Raw genomic sequence first — 21,431 nt, forward strand, 5'->3', positions numbered from 1 at the left:
TGATGGTGGTGTGGATGATGATGATGTAAATGATGAGTATTGTGATGACGGCAATGACGATACTATTTCTGACTGTGTGATACAGGACAGCGGTGATGCTGGCCAGTGAGAGCAGCAGTGTGTCTGTAGTGGAGGTTCTGGTCCAGAGAGGAGCTGACCTCCAGGCTGTGGACTCTTTGGGTCACGACGTCCTGCACTACGCCAAAATGTCTGGCAGCAGTGAAGTCAAGGCCGTCCTCACTGCGGCGCTGCACAAGGCCCACTCCGACTCAGGTGAGACAGGAACTGTCTTCATTACTGGATTGTGCCTAGTATGAGGCAGTTGACCAGACTCTAGCAGACTCCTTCAGGCTTAATTTCCCTTCAAATCTATTTGAGGTGTGTGGAAGTTATGACATTCAAGCACAGTGTTTCCCAACTCCAGTCCTCCAGTGCCCTCAACAATACACATTTCTTTCTACCCATGTACATCATTGACCTCTTTGTGGTCAAGCTTTGAAATGCAGCTTTTCAGTTTGCCTGTTATGCAGAATTGACCCAACACTGCCATCTTCAGGCTGTCCCTTGAATGTTGTTCCCCCCCTTCTCTCCTCTCCTCATTCACAGACACCCCGAAGTCCCCAAAGTCCCCCAAAACTCCTCAGGTAAGTTACCAGTACTTCAGCTTCTGCAACCTTGCTATCTTCTTCCAAACTGCAACCAGTTGTCCTGCTCATTGACCCTACACACATTTACTTGATATATTACACTTATTAGTCTAATCAGAAGGAATAATACACATGAAACAGTCAGAACCAACCTCTTGCCACAGTATCATCATTAAACAACCTAATCTTGAATAAGATTGATAGCTTTCTTTTTAAACCTTGTGTTTTTTTTACGTAATGAAACTCGTTTTGAAATGCACTTCAAGCAGCATGTATTTTTTTTGTTTTGTATTTCATTTAACTAGGGAAGTTAGTTAAGAACAACTTCTTATTTACGGCCTACCAGAGAACAGTGGGTTAACTGCCTTGTTCAGGGGTAGAACAACAGATTTTTTACCTTGTCACCTCGGGGATTCGATCCAGCAACCTTTCGGTTACTGGCCCAACGCTCTAACCACTAGGCTACCTGCCACCCCAAAACAGGACAATGTATGAGCATGAATCTAACACCGTAGCTAAACAGATTACTCTCCAAGCCCTTGCTACTCCTGGATAAATACCTTCTCTTTGATTACAAGTTCTCCAAATGTTTGATTCTTCTTTTTCACTAGCTAACCTAACTAAACACTGCGGGATCGTTCTTCTGTTTTTGTTCTTCTTTCTTCCCACTCCTTCACTCACACCTCAGCATGATCAAGTGGCTAGATTAGGTGGCGATCCAAGCACAACTCCCAAAAAACGAAAAGCACCTCCACCTCCCATAAGTCCTGTGCAGGTAAAGGCATGTCTCTCTCTGTCAGTCAGTCTGCCTGTCAGTCAGTCTGCCTACTTGTCAGTCAGTCTGCCTGCCTGTCAGTCAGTCTGCCTGCCTGTCAGTCAGTCTGCCTGTCAGTCAGTCTGCCTGTCTGTTTTGGGTCTGTTCGTTTCCCGTCTGTGTGGCTATCTATGTATCTGCTTCCCTTTTGATTGATCCTTAGCCCTGTTTGTGTCAGGTAACGCTTTACTTTGACTCTGAAGGAAGTTCTTGAACGTTATAATATGTGTTGACCTCGTATGTGTCTGTTTGAATTCCCAGTAGTAATTACTGTGTCAATACAGCAAAACACGTAAGAAATGTAATTCACCTTTGTATCTGTTTGGATACCCAGTGTTGTCTTTAAATGTTTTGGACCCTCACCCTGCTTGTCTACTGCTTTCATTCAAGGGCTCTTTGTATTCAGTACATTAGGGTTGTTATTCTGTCTGTCTCAGTGTAATTGTATGTATTGACTATTGCTGAAGTACTGTAACTGAAATGTCTAGTTCCGAACGCGGGGAGTAAACACTGAGAAATGTAATTTATGTTTTATGTTTCCAAACTTTCTAGATGTCTAGCCCCAACTCTCCCGCGTACATGACCCCAAATGAAACTCCAGTCTCCAGTAAAAGTTTTGGATCTAAAGTATTCAATTATAAGGTACATGCACTTACATACACTCAAGAATTTCTTAGAAGTCATTACAGGGCTCTCATTTAAAAGAACAGCTCTTTTCTCTAAAGTATTATCTTGGTTGTTTGCCCGTCATGTTTTTGTTCTGTGTCGATATTTTTGTTTATGTTGGTTTTGCTCACTGCTCGCTCTCTCTCGTCCGTCCGCCCCCCCCCATCCCATCCCCTCCCTGTCTCAGGAGGAGGAGTTGCAGAGCGTGTCTCTGAGGGAGGAGGTGGAGAAGCTACAAGGGGAGAAGTGCATACTGCTGGAGACCATTGAGGATCTGAAGCAGATTGTGGACCAGACTGTGACTATGAGCCAGACGGAGCCGGGGCCCAAGGCGAGTTACAGCTACAGCGCAGGCCTTTAATATCACTTTCCTGCACTGCTTTGATCCCAGGCCTCTAGCATTCTCTGTCCCCTTTCTATCTCTCTGGAACCCATTTATACAGCTGCTGTGCTGTGTTTTTAATGGCTGGGGATGTTCAGGTAGAGAATCCTGCCTGCTCCAGGGCACTGTCCTGCTGTAGCTCAAAACCCCACACAGTCACCCACACTGTTGACTAATATTACTACATGTACTAATGGAAGGTTATGGAAGTCTCATGAGATGCCCCAAGAACTTAACATATTCCCTGGTAGTCCAAACCATTGCAGGTTAACTGTATAATTGTGTTGATACAGGCAGAGGACTGTGGGAAGGTAGACTCAGCTCTAGTAGTGGCCCTACAAGCAAAGATTACTGCTCTGTCTCTGGAGAACCAGCAGTTAGCCCAGATACTCAAGGTAAGCTGTCAAACGAAACAACTCGTCATTCCAAGAGCGTAGATATCCCATTATAGTGATAATAGGCCTTTTCTCTGTCAATCGTAATACCAGTGTTTTGTTTACTATAATTTGTCACTCTACATAGGAAAAATCCATTAAGATCCTAAAAATCGACTAAACAGTGGTTACTTATTTTTCCTCAATTCTCATCTCTCCATCTCTATGTAGAAGCGTCCGTCTCCCCAGGGAGGTGAGGGGGGCCATGAAGACTCGTCCCGTCCAGATAGTATGAACTCTAACGCCTCCTACCACACCACCCACGAGTCCCCCAGCGAGACCCTGCTCCAGCCTCAGGTGACCGAGGAGGACATGTCTGAAGGGTCCGCCCTGGAGCTCAGCATCACCTCCCTGAGACAGGAGGAGGAAGAGAGTGAGGAGGGGGGGAAGGAGGGAGGCGAGGAGGAGATCAGGCTGCTGAGGGAGACCTTAGGGAGCATCCAGTCTAAACTACAGGAGACGCAGAAGGAGAACCGCACACTCCATGCCAGGTTCATACCTGAGCAGGATGAGGAGAAGGGAAGGGAGGGAAAGGTGCTGCTTGAGAGTCTAGCAGAGCTCCAGGCCAAGCTGACGGAGACACAGGAGAAACACCAGCAGGCCAGAGAGGAGGTGCTGGCCCTCAGGGCACAGATTGAAAGAGGAGGTGCTGGAGGAAGGGAATTGGCAGAGCAGGAGCTCCAGAGACTGAGAAGCTCTCTGGAGCAGGAAGTGAAAGAGCTGAGGTCCCAGCTGGCCCAGTCAGGGCAGCAGAGGGAGAGGGATGTAGGCCGGATCAGGGAGCTGGAGGCCAGGCTGAAGGCAGCAGACCACAGCTCTGATCACGATAAGAGTTTGCTGGTGGACCGGTACAAGGAGGCACAGGAGGAAATCAGGATGCTGCAGGAGGCGCTGAGGGGGACGGTCCCTGTGGAGGCTGCAGCTAATGACTTTGAGGAGATGAAGGGTGAGCTGGGGAGTGTTATTGATGGGCTGCAGCGCCGCCTGCTGGAGCTCTCCAAGTCCTACAGTGAGGCCAAGAGTGAACTGAGCTCCACCAGGAACCAGCTGGAAGAGACCCGGGCTGTCAAGTCTAAGCCTGGCAGCCCTGTATTCTCCCCAGTCAAAGAGCAGGACACGCTGAGGAGCAGAGTGGAGGAGCTGCAGGCATCGTTAGCCGACACACAGGGCAAGTACTCAGCCTCTCTGGAGGAGATCGCCCTCCTGAAGCAGGAGGCTGATGCTCTGGCCCAGGGGTCAGTGGCGTTAGCTGACCACACCCAGGTGGTGTCCTCTCTGGGCAGCGCCATCAAGGACCTGGAGGACCAGGCAGATGCTCTGAGACAACAGCTGTCCCAGAGGGCCCTGCAGGTGGACGCCCTACAGAACAGACTGACCGTGGAGAAGGACCACACACCGGACGACTCTATATCACGGCTGGAGCACGAGCAGATGAGAGGGGGTCTGGAGACTGAGGTGGGCCACCTGACGCAGCTTCTCCAGGGGGCCCTGAGGAAGCAGGATGAGGTGGCTCTGGATGCGGCTGCAGCGTGGCAGGAGCTGAAGGAGGGGAGGAGCAAGAGGGAGGCCCTGCAGGAGCTGGCCGTCAGCAGGGAGAAGGAGAACCACGCACTGAGCACCAAGCTCAGAGGTGCCCAGGATGCCATAGCTCAGCTGAAGAAGCTGGTGGAGGGACACGTCAGCTCAGAGAGAGAGAAGAATAAGAAGGTTTGTAAGTTACAGTTTTCTGTTGGTAGAGTGTTTAGTACAATGTTCACCAGTAATGATATAGCAAATTTCCCTGGTTTGGCAAAGGAAATACTTTGAGTTTAGAAAGCTATCCCTCTATTTTGCTTCCTCATGACATTTTATTTTGTTGTGGCCATATGATAGACAGTTTCGTTCCTTGTATTGATCCCCCGCGTTGTTTGTGTCTCAGATTGATGACCTGTCGAGAGAGGTGGGGAAGTTAAAGGATGCCTTAAACAGCCTATCCCAGCTGTCCTACAGCGCAGGCTCTGCCAAGAGACAGCAGACCCTGCAGCAGCAGCAGCTGGACAACCTTCAGCAGCAAGTCAAGCAGCTGCAGTACCAGCTAGGGGTGAGTCGTGAGTCATACACCTTCACACTATAGCTAATATGGCTCATTCAACCATGAATCAGTATACTACATTCACCCTCACTCCGATAGCGTCAGAGAAGACAGGATACACTCTTTACACAAATCCCTTCGACTAAGGACTTTCCTGGAACAACTGCCAGACAGTTGGAAGCGGAATTGCAATGAATTATGTGCTGAAATTAAGATCTCTGTACTGTCATGATTAGCCTCCGTGTTAGAGCCAAGAGATATAATGTACTGATACAGGGCATCCTCCTTTGGTCCAGGGGAGGACAAACGGGACCCTCCTGTATCTCACCATCTTCCGCTGTTTGTCACAGGCTGCACACGTTGGTGTATACGTTGGCTTTATCAAACGTATGCATCAAACTGTATGTGTAGATGGCTTGACAGAAATGGTAGCAGAAGTTGAATGTTGAACCTTTGTTGCACACACATCCAGATGATGCTGCGTAATATTTTTGCGCATTAACGCTGTCGGTGTGATCAAGGCGTTAGCCATTGACCTCCCTGTTCCTCTGGATGTACTGTGCAAATCAGATGGCTCTGAGGAAGGACATTTGACATGTAGATGCTGATCTTTGAAGGACGTCTACTGTAATTTATGTTTTCTGTTTCTGTCACTGCTGGGTGTTTGCCTAAAATATTCAGTCTTTGGTTTATTGCTTATCTTTCATGATTCTGAGCAGTTTCATCATGGTTTTTATAGCTGGTGTATGATATTCCACCAATTGGTTAACGCGCTAGCCTGTTTCTGCATCTCTTTACTATAGGAGTCAAAGAGGCAGCACCATGAGATAGTGTCCGTCTACAGGATGCATCTCCTATACGCCGTTCAGGTACGTTTTTATGCATACTGGGTACTCTGCGATTTCATATTAAATGGCGCAGATGTGGTTTTAATGGTATTACGTCATTGCTTTATTCCTCATAGGGTCAGATGGATGAGGACGTTCAGAAAGCCTTGAAGCAGATTCTGAGGATGTGCAAAATGCCAACAGAAGCCAAATGAAGTGTCTGAGATGGAGCAGCCTATCTATCTACTGCCAGTGCTGGAGAGGAGACAAGGAAACGACATCCTTACACGCTAGTCTCCTAACCTACATGGCCTGTCACACATGTGTGCCGCATCCGTCCATCAAAGTCACACGTCCAGCAAAATCAAAGATAATGATTCTTTATTTGTCTACAAATTATTTCAGAGGGGAGCTACCATATGAAGACTTCTTGTCAATAGATTTGAATGGCATCCTATCTTTGAACTAGCAGTGTTAGTTTTGTATTGTTGTCAATTAGTTTTTAATTGTAGCACTGGTTTTCATGACAATGATATAATTCCATTTTTGGGACCTCTGCATGCAATTTTTCCTAAATCAACCACATGCAAAATGCTTTTTCGACACATTTATCAATATTTTCCTAATAGCATAAAATGTTTATGAAAACTAAAAGTTGCAAATGTATGGAAGATTTTTCTAGATACATTTATGAAATGAAAACAAAGAAGTTTGGTAGTTGTATTTTTTAACAACCCTATTTGGGGGTTTTGTATAAATTCAATATTGTGTGTGATAACCTAGGCCCTTTTTAGTGTCTGCGATCTGTGAATGCCAATTTTACCCAATTGGGGGTTTTTGTCCTCATTTACACCATATTCCCTTGGAGGCTTTTTAAATCAATATGACTTTATGAACAGAATCGACCTTTTGAGTAATGTAACCCCCCATTGCGTCAACAATGATATTTATTGAGCAATTATCCCGTACTTGAAGGGTGAGGTGGTATCAGATCTCTGGGGAGTGTCTCTCTGAGGACAGAAAATACCCATGTGACTAATGCACTTTCATCATGCTGTACTCCCATTCAAACTCTATATTGCCTCAGCAGATTACCTGTCCCATCCGGGACATCTTAGTTTTTGTGTCCCGTGTGCCTGCTCTTTCTGTGTTGAAGCCTGACAGACTTGTCTTGACTCTTGATCTTCTTCCCTCATTTTGTAATATCATTATAGTGTTATATTATTATAGGGGGGTGAAACAACCAACTATTTCAGTGTTGCTATACTGTATCTTGGTATGGCAGCATGTGAGTCTGTTGGACTGTTGCTCAGCCTCATTCAAACCACTTCATCCACATACTGTACATGAGCAGTAGAGTAGGTATAGTAAGCACCATAAAACACGAAGTTCATTACTCATAAATATGGCTATAATCTCTGGTGGACAGATGCACGTAACATAATGGTACTAGCATCTGTCGACAGACTGGGATGCGTTACGAACGAGGAACTTTGTTCTGGTAAGCAGATTCTTCATCATTTGGACAAATCGCGATTTCGCAGGCGCTCTCGTTTTTAGGAAGGGGACATCCGGCCCATAGATTTGCCCAACACTGGCTGGTTTATCCGTTTAAAGGGGTGGAGATTTAGCTAGTCTTGTTCAAGAGGCCATTGTTCCGGTCTAGAAGCACGATTTCGGTACTGCAGCTTAACTGAGAAAGACAATTCACATAGACGATACCATAGAGAAATTACATTTAAAAAGTCCAAAAAAGACACTTAAATCGTCACCTTTGTGCACACACATCCATTGAATTATTTAAATAATTGTCGCTGGGGCAGATTAGATTTGTTTTATATACATTTTCATACACAGCCGAACATATAAAAATGTTCTATTCATCCAATGTCTGTCATGTTTTTGGATCACGTGATGATGTCGTCGCTAATCGCTCTGTGTGCACTGAGTGCTAGTGAGTTGGGCTGAGTAAATCGGATGCAACCCGAATATAGACGGTCCATGAATTGGCGTGTGAGAACGTGAGAAGATTACGTTGAAACAACGGTCGGACATTTTAGACGCTTAATCTAGTTCTAGTTTAGTGGTCTCGTTAGTACATTTTTTAAAACACGTCTCCTTCCCAGAAATGAATCAATCATCTGGCGCAATTACGCAATAATTTTGTTCTGGATGTCCGGGATTAGTAGGGCTCCAATTTGGTGCTGTATCATTGTGGCCTGGTAATAGTAAGAACTGCACCATTTCATCCCTGCACTGCCACGGTTGACCTCTACAAATCATGTATTTTACAATAGCCCATGGCATCTGAACTCTTTTGAAAACAAGCTCCATTATAGTTGTACCACTAAAATGGTACAAGGAACAATGCTGAAGATGCATCCAATGAGAAATAGTTGAGTATATTAGTGGGTTGAACACTCTTACATTGACTGTGCCATGTATTACACAGTGTACTCCCATAGTGATCAAGGTGATGTGCAATTACAACAGACACGTGATATGCAGGATGACTCCAGTTATGGATGATATACATAACCCGAACCTATACATACCACCACAGTTCTGTACTCTGGTTTCAGCATTATTTGGGCTCCTCACTGTGTTTACACAGGCGGCTCAATTATGGGCAAACGATCTGATCTGATTGGTCAAAAGACCAACATATCAGTATTGGGCTGCCTGTGTAAACACAGCCTAAATTATTTAGGATGATCCACTACAGCGGAGTAATAGAATATAATAGAACATGATGAAGACAGGAGTGAAGTTATATCCCAGGTCACTCGATGACTTTCTCTAAATCTCTTGTTAACAAGGTAAAAAATAAGACTTCTCTTTGTGACAGAGGTTAATAAGCATTGCCTGAATGTTTTGAATTTAGAAAGGGATAAGGATGAGATGCCCCTTGTCTCCTGTTGTTTTTACAACTGTTTTTGTAATGGAAACTGATTTTGATGTGTCTGTTTGCCAGTTGTTTTTCACCCAATTCAATAAATTGTGAAGACCTCGCCTGTTGCCTTTTCCATAAATATGGCGTGTATTGATCCAATTGGCTGTGGGGATGATTGCTTTTTATTTCAACCCCTGCCAGAGAGCCCAAGGGCCCTAATCAATAATAAATTAGGATGACAGAGAGGCTTCTGCCAAACAATTAAAGAATGACTAGCTCTGATTTCAACACATACCACTTTTGGTGACGTAAAGCAGGTGGACATAATTTGTTCTCTGGAAAACGTACTTATTTTTAGAAGAAGTAGAGCATTAGATGAATGTTGAAATGGTAAGCGGCTCAGGTTTCCCCAGGCGTGGATGTCTGTGTTATATGTATAATGGCTATTAGATACGGATTTATCTCTATTAGCCTGACATCAGACTGCATTTACAGCCCTGATGACATCCTCCTTATGTATACAGGAACCTGTTTCAAAGACTTTTGCCTGGACAGTCACTATTCCCTATCTCTGGTCATTATTCATGTCTGTTCCTCTAGATTCAATCTGTAGCGCAGAAGATCTACACTTTAGTGCGAAATTGAAATTAAAAGGCAATGTTCCCATGTTCGAGGAGACCACATTCGAGGTAAATGCTGCCATGGCCGTAACTAATTTGAAAAAATAAATTAATAATAAAAATATATATTTTGTACACAAAGAAAATCAATTACGGGTCAGCATTGAACATTTCTCTGCCGGTGTTGATCAAAGCTCAGAACGCTTATATCCTTGATCTGACTGAGTTCTATTCGCACCTGCCTCTTTGCGAATGAGTGGAATCATGAACAGTTGTGTGTTCACTATGTTTGCCTCCATCCTCCGGATTTGCCTCCCAGGTAAGCCTTTTTATCAGCACTTTCACCACTGTCTCAAACAGCTGAGGGCCTGAGACATGAAATGAACTACATTTTTCTTTATACATGTTCTCTGACAACCTAGAGAACTTAGGTTGTCATGGAAAATGTATGGAGTAAAAAGTACAATATTTTTGTTAGGAACATAGTGAAGTAAAAGTTGTCAAAAATATAAATAGTAAAGTAAAATACAGATACCCCAAAAAACGACTTAAGTAGTACTTTAAAGTATTTTTACTCAAGTACTTTACACCACTGGTTCTAAAAATGCCTTTTGTCCGGCATCTCGCAAACATACTACGTGCTTCTAGTTCCGACAGTGCAGTAATATCTAACAAGTAATCTAACAAATTCACAACAACTACCTTATACACACAAATGTAAAGGGATGAATAAGAATATGTACATACAAATATATGGATGAACGATGGCCGTGCGGCATAGGCAAGATGCAGTAGATGGTATAGAATACAGTATATACATATGAGATGAGTAATGTAGCATATGTAGACATTATTAAAGTGGCGTTATTTAAAGTGACTAGTAATACCTTTATTAAATCAATTTATTACATTTATTAAAGTGGCCAGAGATTTGAGTCTGTATGTTGGCAGCAGCCACTCTGTGTTAGTGATGGCTGTTTAACAGTCAGATGGCCTTAATATAGAAGCAGTTTTTGTGTCTCTTGGACCCAGCTTTGATTCACCTGTACTGACAGTACCTTCTGGAGGGTAGCTGGGTGAACAGGCAGTGGCTCGGGTGGTTGTTGTCCTTGATGATCTTTTTGGCCTTCCTGTGACATTGGGTGCTGTAGATGTCCTGGATGGCAGGTAGTTTGCCCCTTTGATTCATTGAGCAGACCACACTACCCTCTGGAGAGCCTTGCGGTTGTGGGCGGAGCAGTTGCCGTACCAGGCGGTGATACAGCCTGACAGGATGCTCTCGATTGTGCATCTGTAAAAGTCTGAGTGTTTTAGGTGACAAGCCACATTTCTTCAGCCTCCTGAGGTTCACACTGTCTGTGTGCGTGGACCGTTTCAGTTTGTCTGTGATGTGTACGCTGAGGAACTGAAAACTTTCCACCTTCTCCACTACTGTCCCATTGATGTGGATGGAGGGATGCTCCCTCTGCTGTTTCCTGAAGTCCACGATCATCTCCTTTGTGTTGTTGACGTTGATTGAGAGGTTATTTTCCTGACCGCACACTCCAAGGGCCCTCACCTCCTCCCTGTAGGCCGTCTCCTCGTACCACTGTAGTGTCGTTTGCAAACTTGATGATCGAGTTGGAGGCGTGCATGGCCACGCAGTCGTGGGTGAACAGGGAGTACAGGTGGGGGCTGAGCACGCACCCTTGTGGGGCCCCAGTGTTGAGGATCAGCGGGGTGGAGATGTTGTTTCCTATCCTCACCACCTGGGGGAGGTCTGTCAAAATCCAGGACCCAGTTGCACAGGGCGTGGTTGAGACCCAGTGTCTGAAGCTTAGTGATGAGTTTGGAGGGTACTATGGTGTTAAATGCTGAGCTGTGGTCAATGAATAGCATTCTTACATAGGTATTCCTCTTTTCCAGATGGGATAGGGCAGGGTGATGGCGATTGTGTTGTCTATGGACCTATTGGAGCAATAAGCAAATTGGAGTGGGTCTAGGGTATCAGGTAGGGTGGAGGTGATATGATCCTTAACTAGTCTCTAAAAAGCACTTAATGATGGCAGAAGTGAGTGCTATGGGGCAATAGTTATTTAGCTCATTTACCTTTGCTTTCTTGGGAACAGGAACAATGGTAGCCATCTTGAAGCATGTGGGCACAGCAGACTGGGATGGATTAAATATGTCCGTAAACACACCAGCCATGCGCATGCTCTGTTTTACTCACGTTGGCCACAGTGAAGGAGAGCCCACAGGCTTTGGTAGCGGGCCGTGTCAGTGCCACTGTATTGTCCTCAAAGCATGCAAAGAAGTTGTTTAATTTGTCTGGGAGCAAGACGTCAATGTCTGCAACAGGGCTGTTTTTTTTGTGTGTAATCCGTAATTGACTGTAGACCCTGCCATATACGTCTCGTGTTTGAGTCGTTGAATTGTGACTCTACTTTGTCTGTGTACTGACGCTTTGCTTGTTTGATTGCCTTGCGGAGGGAATAGCTACACTGTTTGTATTCAATCATGTTTCCAGTCGCCTTGCCATGATTAAAAGTGGTGGATGGCACTTTCAGTTTTGTGCGAATGCTGCCATCAATCCACGGTTTCTGGATGGGGAAGGTTTTAATAGTCACAGTGGGTACAACATCACTGATGCACTTGCTAATAAACTCGCTCACCAACAATGTTGTTGTCTGAGGCTACCGGAACATATCCCAGTCCACGTGATCGAAGCAATCTTGAAGAATGGAATCCAATTGGGCAGACCAGCGTTGGATAGACCTGAGCACGGGCGTTTCCTGTCTTAGTCTATAGGCTGGGAGCAACAAAATGTAGTCATGGTCAGATTTGCCGAAGGAAGGGTGGGGGAGAGCTTTGTATGCATCGTGGAAGTTAGAGTAGCAATGGTCCAGAATGCTACCAGCTCGTGTCGCGCATTCGATATGCTGACAGAATTTAGGAAGCCTTGTTCTCAGATTAGCTTTGTTAAAATCCCCAGCTACAATAAATGCAGCCTCAAGATATATGGTTTCCAGTTTACATAGAGTCCAGTGAAGTTCTTTCAAAGCCGTCGAGGTATCTGCTTAGGGGGATATACATGGCTGTGACTATAATCAAAGAGAATTCTCTTGGTAGATAATGCGGTCGGCATTTGATTGTAAGGAATTCTAGGTCAGGCGAACTAAAGGACTTACGTTCCTGTATGTTGTTATGATTACACCATGAGTCGTTAATCATAAGGCATACACGCCCGCCCTTCTTCTTACCAGAGAGATGTTTGTTTCTGTCGTTGCGATGCGTGAAGAAACCGGGTGGCTGTACCGACTCTGACAACATATCCCGAGTGAGCCATGTTTCTGTGAAACAGAGAAAGTTACAATCTCTGATGACTCTCTGGAAGGCAACTCGTGCTCTTATTTCACCCATGTGGTTGTCTAGAGATTGGACATTTGCGAGTAAAATGCTCAGAAGCAGTGGATGGTGTGCTCGTCTTCTAAGTCTGACCGTCTGCCTATCCTGCGGTGGCCGCGTTTTTTGGGTCGGCCTCTGGGATAAGGTCCCATGTCCAGGGTGGAGGTCCGAACAAAGGAACCGCTTCGGGAAAGTCGTATTCCAGGTCGTAAATTTGTTAAGTTGACTTCACTTTTATATCCAGTAGTTCATCCCGGCTGTATGTAATAACACTTGAGATTTTCTGGGCTAACAATGTAAGAAATAGTACATAAAAAAAAAAAAAATACTGAATAGTTTCCTAAAGACCTGAAGCAAGGCGACCATCTCTGTCGGCGCCATTGTCTCAGGCCCCCGGGCCATTTGAGAGAGTGGTGAATGTGCTGCTAAAACGGCTTATCCGGGAGGCAAATCCGGAGGACGCAGGCGAACATAACGAACAAACAACTGTTCATGATTCCACTCATTTGCAAAGAGGCAGGTTACATTTTGAATGCTTAGCAGGATAGGAAAATTGTGAAATGCACTTACAGTATCAAGAGAACACTTGGTCATCCCTACTGCCTATGGTCTGGCGGACTCACTAAACACACTTGCATCTTTTGTAAATAATGGTGTTGGAGTGTGTCCCTGTCAATCTGTACATTTTTAAAACAAGAAAATGGTAACTTCAGCTTTGCTTAATATAAGACATTTTAAATGATTTATACTTGTTCTACTTTTGATACTTACAGTTGTAGTCGGAAGTTTACATACACTTAGGTTGGAGTCATTAAAACTAGTTTTTCAAACACTCCACAAATTTCTTGTTAACAAACTATAGTTTTGGCAAGTTGGTTAGGACATCTACTTTGTGCATGACACAAGTAACTGTTTACAGACAAATTATTTCACTTCTAATTTATAATTCACATATCAGAATTCCAGTGGGTCAGAAGTTTACATACACTAATTGACTGTGCCTTTAACAGCTTGGAAAATTCCAGAAAATGATGTCATGGCTTTAGAAGCTTCTGATAGGCTAATTGACATCATTTGAGTCAATTGGAGGTGTACCTGTGGATGTATTTCAAGGCCTACCTTCAAACTCAGTGCCTCTTTGCCTGACATCATGGGAAAATCAAAATAAATTTTTTGGAGACCTCCACAAGTCTTGTTTATCCTTGGGAGCAATTTCCAAAAGCCTGAAGGTACCACATTCATCTGTACAAACAATAGTCCGCAAGTATAAACAACATGGGACCACACAGCTGTCATACCGCTCAGGAAGGAGACACATTCTGTCTCCTTGAGATGAATTTACTTTGGTGCGAAAAGTGCAAATCAATCCCAGAACAACAGCAAAGGACCTTGTGAAGATGTTGGAGGAAACAGGCACAAAATGATATAGATCCACAGTAAAACGAGTCCTATATCGACATAACCTGAAAGACCGCTCAGCAAGGAAGAAGCCACGGCTCCAAAACCACCATAACAAAGCCAGACTACGGTTTGCAACTGCACATGTGGACAAAGATCATACTTTTTGAAATGCCCTCTGGTCTGATGAAGCAAAAATAGAACTGTTTGGCCATAATGACCATCGTTATGTTTGGAGGAAAAAGTGTGAAGCACGGGGTGGCAGCATCATGTTGTGAGGGTGTTTTGCTGCAGGAAGGACTGGTGCACTTCACAAAATAGATGGCTTCATCAGGGAGGAAAATTATGTGGATATACAGTGCCTTGCGAAAGTATTCGGCCCCCTTGAACTTTGCGACCTTTTGCCACATTTCAGGCTTCAAACATAAAGATATAAAACTGTATTTTTTTGTGAAGAATCAACAACAAGTGGGACACAATCATGAAGTGGAACGACATTTATTGGATATTTCAAACTTTTTTAACAAATCAAAAACTGAAAAATTGGCCGTGCAAAATTATTCAGCCCCTTTACTTTCAGTGCAGCAAACTCTCTCCAGAAGTTCAGTGAGGATCTCTGAATGATCCAATGTTGACCTAAATGACTAATGATGATAAATACAATCCACCTGTGTGTAATCAAGTCTCCGTATAAATGCACTTGCATTGTGATAGTCTCAGAGGTCCGTTAAAAGCGCAGAGAGCATCATGAAGAACAAGGAACACACCAGGCAGGTCCGAGATACTGTTGTGAAGAAGTTTAAAGCCGGATTTGGATACAAAAAGATTTCCCAAGCTTTAAACATCCCAAGGAGCACTGTGCAAGCGATAATATTGAAATGGAAGGAGTATCAGACCACTGCAAATCTACCAAGACCTGGCCGTCCCTCTAAACTTTCAGCTCATACAAGGAGAAGACTGATCAGAGATGCAGCCAAGAGGCCCATGATCACTCTGGATGAACTGCAGAGATCTACAGCTGAGGTGGGAGACTCTGTCCATAGGACAACAATCAGTCGTATATTGCACAAATCTGGCCTTTATGGAAGAGTGTCAAGAAGAAAGCCATTTCTTAAAGATATCCATAAAAAGTGTCGTTTAAAGTTTGCCACAAGCCACCTGGGAGACACACCAAACATGTGGAAGAAGGTGCAGTGGTCAGATGAAACCAAAATTTAACTTTTTGGCAACAATGCAAAACGTAATGTTTGGCGTAAAAGCAACACAGCTCATCACCCTGAACACACCATCCCCACTGTCAAACATGGTGGTGGCAGCATCATGGTTTGTGCCTGCTTTTCTTCAGCAGGGACAGGGAAGATGGTTAAAATTGATGGGAAGATGGATGGAGCCAAATACAGGACCATTCTGGAAAAAAACCTGATGGAGTCTGCAAAAGACCTGAGACTGGGACGGAGATTTGTCTTCCAACAAGACAATGATCCAAAACATAAAGCAAAATCTACAATGGAATGGTTCAAAAATAAACATATCCAGGTGTTAGAATGGCCAAGTCAAAGTCCAGACCTGAATCCAATCGAGAATCTGTGGAAATAACTGAAAACTGCTGTTCACAAATGCTCTCCATCCAACCTCACTGCGCTCGAGCTGTTTTGCAAGGAGGAATGGGAAAAAATGTCAGTCTCTCGATGTGCAAAACTGATAGAGACATACCCCAAGCGACTTACAGCTGTAATCGCAGCAAAAGGTGGCGCTACAAAGTATTCACTTAAGGGGGCTGAATAATTTTGCACGCCCAATTTTTCAGTTTTTGATTTGTTAAAAAAGTTTGAAATATCCAATAAATGTCGTTCCACTTCATGATTGTGTCCCACTTGTTGTTGATTCTTCACAAAAAATACAGTTTTATATCTTTATGTTTGAAGCCTGAAATGTGGCAAAAGGTCGCAAAGTTCAAGGGGGCCAAATACTTTCGCAAGGCACTGTATTGAACATCTCAAGACATCAGTCAGGAAGTTAAAGCTTGGTCGCAAATGGGTCTTCCAAATGGACACTGACCCCAATCATACTTCCAAAGTTGTGGCAAAATGGACAACAAAGGACAACAAAGTCAAGGTATTGGAGTGGCCATCACAAAGCCCTGACCTCAAACCTGTAGAAAAATTGTGGGCAGAACTGAAAAAGCGTGTGCAAGCAAGGAGGCCGACAAACCTGACTCAGTTACACCAGCTCTGTCAGGAGGAATGTGCCAAAATTCACCCAACTTATTGTGGGAAGCTTGTGGAAGGCTACCCTAAACGTTTGACCGAAGTTAAACAATTTAAAGGCAATGCTACCAAATACTAATTGAGTGTATGTAAACTTCTGACCCACGGGGAATGTGATTAAATAAATAAAAGCTGAACTAAATCATTCTCTCTACTATTATTCTGACATTTCACATTGGCGCTGGAAGGAATGGCAGCAGTTTTACGGGTGCCCAACCCTGTTTTATTTCTTTACTTACACACACACACACACACACACATTTTTTTTCTCGCATTATTGGTTAGAGCCTGTAAGTAAGCATTTCACTGTAAGGTGTTGTATTAGGCGCACGTGACAAACAAACTTTGATTTGAAAACTAAGTGGTGATCCTAACTGACCTAAAACAGGGCATTTTTACTAGGATGTCATTTACTAAATGTCAGGAATTGTGAAAAAATTGTGAATTGTGAAAAACTGAGTTGAGATGTATTTGGCTAAGGTGTATGTAAACTTCCGACTTCAACTGTAAGTATATTTTAGAAATTACGTTTACTTTTGATACTTAAAAATAAAATACTTTTAGACTTTTACTCAAGTAGTATTTTACTGGGTGACTTTCACTTTTACTTGAGTAACTTTCTATTAAGGTATCTATACTTTTACTCAAGTATGACAATTGGGTACTTTTTCCACCACTGTTTAAAACCGTCCCGCGACTCCTGCGTTGTCTACAAACATCCCCCAAACAAACAAAAACCGACTCTCTGAGAAAGACTGCACAACTTGTAAATAGTCGCTGTCAGTCAGGTGACTAGCTTCCGGCAGAGACTTCTGTTGCAGTAATGCTCTGGCTAGTATTACTTAGCCAGCTATAAGGAAGTAAGAAGCTAACGTTAATCGTAGCCTACCTCAGTAGCATATTTTCTGCTCTTGCTGAGTTCTCAAAATAACGTTGTTTTACAGAGCGTAGGCTACTGAGACAGATAGTGATGTGGCGCTTAGTGGTGAGGCAGGCTGCAATGCATGCAAAAAAATCAAAATCAAAAATCAAATTTTATTTGTCACATACACATGGTTAGCAGATGTTAATGCGAGTGTAGCGAAATGCTTGTGCTTCTAGTTCCGACAATGCAGTAATAACAAGTAATCTAACTAACAATTCCAAAACTACTGTCTTGTACACAGTGTAAGGGGATAAAGAATATGTACATAAGGATATATGAATGAGTGATGGTACAGAGCAGCATAGGCAAGATACAGTAGATGGTATCGGGTACAGTATGTACAAATGAGATGAGTATGTAAACAAAGTGGCATAGTATAGTATAAAGTGGCTAGTGATACATGTATTACATAAGGATACCGTCGATGATATAGAGTACAGTATATACGTATGCATATGAGATGAATAATGTAGGGTAAGTAACATTTATATAAGGTAGCATTGTTTAAAGTGGCTAGTGATATATTTACATAATTTCCCATCAATTCCCATTATTAAAGTGGCTGGAGTTGAGTCAGTGTCAGTGTGTTGGCAGCAGCCACTCAGTGTTAGTGGTGGCTGTTTAACAGTCTGATGGCCTTGAGATAGAAGCTGTTTTTCAGTCTCTCGGTCCCAGCTTTGATGCACCTGTACTGACCTCGCCTTCTGGATGATAGCGGGGTGAACAGGCAGTGGCTCGGGTGGTTGATGTCCTTGATGATCTTTATGGCCTTCCTGTGACATCGGGTGGTGTAGGTGTCCTGGAGGGCAGGTAGTTTGCCCCCGGTGATGCGTTGTGCAGACCTCACTACCCTCTGGAGAGCCTTACGGTTGAGGGCGGTGCAGTTGCCATACCAGGCGGTGATACAGCCCGCCAGGATGCTCTCGATTGTGCATCTGTAGAAGTTTGTGAGTGCTTTTGGTGACAAGCCGAATTTCTTCAGCCTCCTGAGGTTGAAGAGGCGCTGCTGCGCCTTCTTCACGATGCTGTCTGTGTGAGTGGACCAATTCAGTTTGTCTGTGATGTGTATGCCGAGGAACTTAAAACTTGCTACCCTCTCCACTACTGTTCCATCGATGTGGATAGGGGGGTGTTCCCTCTGCTGTTTCCTGAAGTCCACAATCATCTCCTTAGTTTTGTTGACGTTGAGTGTGAGGTTGTTTTCCTGACACCACACTCCGAGGGCCCTCACCTCCTCCCTGTAGGCCGTCTCATCGTTGTTGGTAATCAAGCCTACCACTGTTGTGTCGTCCGCAAACTTGATGATTGAGTTGGAGGCGTGCGTGGCCACGCAGTCGTGGGTGAACAGGGAGTACAGGAGAGGGCTCAGAACGCAACCTTGTGGGGCCCCAGTGTTGAGGATCAGCGGGGAGGAGATGTTGTTGCCTACCCTCACCACCTGGGGGCGGCCCGTCAGGAAGTCCAGTACCCAGTTGCACAGGGCGGGGTCGAGACCCAGGGTCTCGAGCTTGATGACGAGCTTGGAGGGTACTATGGTGTTGAATGCCGAGCTGTAGTCGATGAACAGCATTCTCACATAGGTATTCCTCTTATCCAGATGGGTTAGGGCAGTGTGCAGTGTGGTTGAGATTGCATCGTCTGTGGACCTATTTGGGCGGTAAGCAAATTGGAGTGGGTCTAGGGTGTCAGGTAGGGTGGAGGTGATATGGTCCTTGACTAGTCTCTCAAAGCACTTCATGATGACGGATGTGAGTGCTACGGGGCGGTAGTCATTTAGCTCAGTTACCTTAGCTTTCTTGGGAACAGGAACAATGGTGGCCCTCTTGAAGCATGTGGGAACAGCAGACTGGTATAGGGATTGATTGAATATGTCCGTAAACACACCGGCCAGCTGGTCTGCGCATGCTCTGAGGGCGCGGCTGGGGATGCCATCTGGGCCTGCAGCCTTGCGAGGGTTAACACGTTTAAATGTCTTACTCACCTCGGCTGCAGTGAAGGAGAGACCGCATGTTTTCGTTGCAGGCCGTGTCAGTGGCACTGTATTGTCCTCAAAGCGGGCAAAAAAGTTATTTAGTCTGCCTGGGAGCAAGACATCCTGGTCCGTGACTGGGCTGGGTTTCTTCCTGTAGTCCGTGATTGACTGTAGACCCTGCCACATGCCTCTTGTGTCTGAGCCGTTGAATTGAGATTCTACTTTGTCTCTGTACTGGCGCTTAGCTTGTTTGATAGCCTTGCGGAGGGAATAGCTGCACTGTTTGTATTCGGTCATGTTACCAGACACCTTGCCCTGATTAAAAGCAGTGGTTCGCGCTTTCAGTTTCACACGAATGCTGCCATCAATCCACGGTTTCTGGTTAGGGAATGTTTTAATCGTTGCTATGGGAACGACATCTTCAATGCACGTTCTAATGAACTCGCACACCGAATCAGCGTATTCGTCAATGTTGTTATCTGACGCAATACGAAACATCTCCCAGTCCACGTGATGGAAGCAGTCTTGGAGTGTGGAGTCAGCTTGGTCGGACCAGCGTTGGACAGACCTCAGCGTGGGAGCCTCTTGTTTTAGTTTCTGTCTGTAGGCAGGGATCAACAAAATGGAGTCGTGGTCAGCTTTTCCGAAAGGGGGGCGGGGCAGGGCCTTATATGCGTCGCGGAAGTTAGAGTAACAATGGTCCAAGGTCTTTCCTCCCCTGGTTGCGCAATCGATATGCTGATAAAATTTGGGGAGTCTTGTTTTCAGATTAGCCTTGTTAAAATCCCCAGCTACAATGAATGCAGCCTCCGGATAAATTGTTTCCAGTTTGCAGAGAGTTAAATAAAGTTCGTTCAGAGCCATCGATGTGTCTGCTTGGGGGGGGATATATACGGCTGTGATTATAATCGAAGAGAATTCTCTTGGTAGATAATGCGGTCTACATTTGATTGTGAGGAATTCTAAATCAGGTGAACAGAAGGATTTGAGTTCCTGTATGTTTCTTTCATCGCACCATGTCACGTTAGTCATAAGGCATACGCCCCCGCCCCTCTTTTTACCAGAAAGATGTTTTTTCCTGTCTGCGCGATGCGTGGAGAAACCTGTTGGCTGCACCGCTTCGGATAGCGTCTCTCCAGTAAGCCACGTTTCCGTGAAGCAAAGAACGTTACAGTCTCTGATGTCCCTCTGGAATGCTACCCTTGCTCGGATTTCATCAACCTTGTTGTCAAGAGACTGGACATTGGCAAGAAGAATGCTAGGGAGTGGTGCGCGCTGTGCCCGTCTCCGGAGTCTGACCAGAAGACCGCCTCGTTTCCCTCTCTTTCGGAGTCGTTTTTTTGGGTCGCTGCATAGGATCCACTCCGTTGTCCTGTTTGTAAGGCAGAACACAGGATCCGCGTCGCGAAAAACATATTCTTGGTCGTACTGATGGTGAGTTGATGCTGATCTTATATTCAGTAGTTCTTCTCGACTGTATGTAATGAAACCTAAGATGACCTGGGGTACTAATGTAAGAAATAACACGTAAAAAAACAAAAAACTGTATAGTTTCCTAGGAACGCGAAGCGAGGCGGCCATCTCTGTCGGCGCCGGAAGGAGGAAGCAGAGAGGTTAGTACCCAAACTTGTGGTTGGGTACCATCTGGGATCGCTTGAGAAAATCAGTACTAATCTTACCAAACAAGTTAGGAACGTTTTGTCTCTGATGCCACGTGTCAGTGTGAATCATTTCTCATATTTCCTCCCTTTCAGGGGAATAACATTAGCTAATAGGCTATGTGTTTGTAGATTGACTGAGGTGAATGAACGTACAGCAGCCAAGGTGATAATGGATGGGATCATTTTTGCTTGTTTTTGCTGTTCTCTAAATAGCATAAAGTTTTTTTTTATTTGTATAGAAATGCAGTTAATAAGCTTCAACTTTTCAAAAACAGGAGGACACTGACTGCTGATGTAGCCTCACTGACGGCAAGCAGCACACATATTTTACAGTTTTGCCCTTGCTTTGACTTATTGGAAGTAATTCTCAATTGATCATTTTCTTCAGAGAAGTGGAAATAAGGTGATTGTGCCCTGCAGGCATGTACTGTATGCACAGTCGTTCTCCTGCTGCCAAACACACCCATCAC

The 21,431-nt window shown here is 44.5% G+C and overlaps 1 protein-coding gene across 2 annotated transcripts in view; it reads left to right on the top strand.

The window, feature by feature from the left end:
• The window catches only part of rai14 (retinoic acid induced 14), a 42,225-nt gene extending 33,373 nt beyond the window's left edge, over positions 1-8,852 (top strand). Inside the window, exons 9-18 of one of the 2 annotated variants that reach the window (XM_021602825.2) lie at positions 86-273; positions 607-644; positions 1,336-1,422; positions 2,014-2,103; positions 2,315-2,458; positions 2,803-2,904; positions 3,115-4,650; positions 4,862-5,023; positions 5,818-5,883; positions 5,979-8,852. In XM_021602825.2, coding sequence (XP_021458500.2) covers positions 86-273; positions 607-644; positions 1,336-1,422; positions 2,014-2,103; positions 2,315-2,458; positions 2,803-2,904; positions 3,115-4,650; positions 4,862-5,023; positions 5,818-5,883; positions 5,979-6,056 — 2,491 coding nt within the window. In that variant the 3' untranslated portion in view covers positions 6,057-8,852. The remainder of the gene's footprint in view (positions 1-85; positions 274-606; positions 645-1,335; positions 1,423-2,013; positions 2,104-2,314; positions 2,459-2,802; positions 2,905-3,114; positions 4,651-4,861; positions 5,024-5,817; positions 5,884-5,978) is intronic. The other variant, XM_021602826.2, reaches the window with a different exon arrangement.
• Positions 8,853-21,431: the final 12,579 nt, after the last annotated feature.

This window comes from Oncorhynchus mykiss, chromosome 5 (assembly GCF_013265735.2).
Source record: "Oncorhynchus mykiss isolate Arlee chromosome 5, USDA_OmykA_1.1, whole genome shotgun sequence".
Lineage (NCBI taxonomy): Eukaryota > Metazoa > Chordata > Actinopteri > Salmoniformes > Salmonidae > Oncorhynchus > Oncorhynchus mykiss.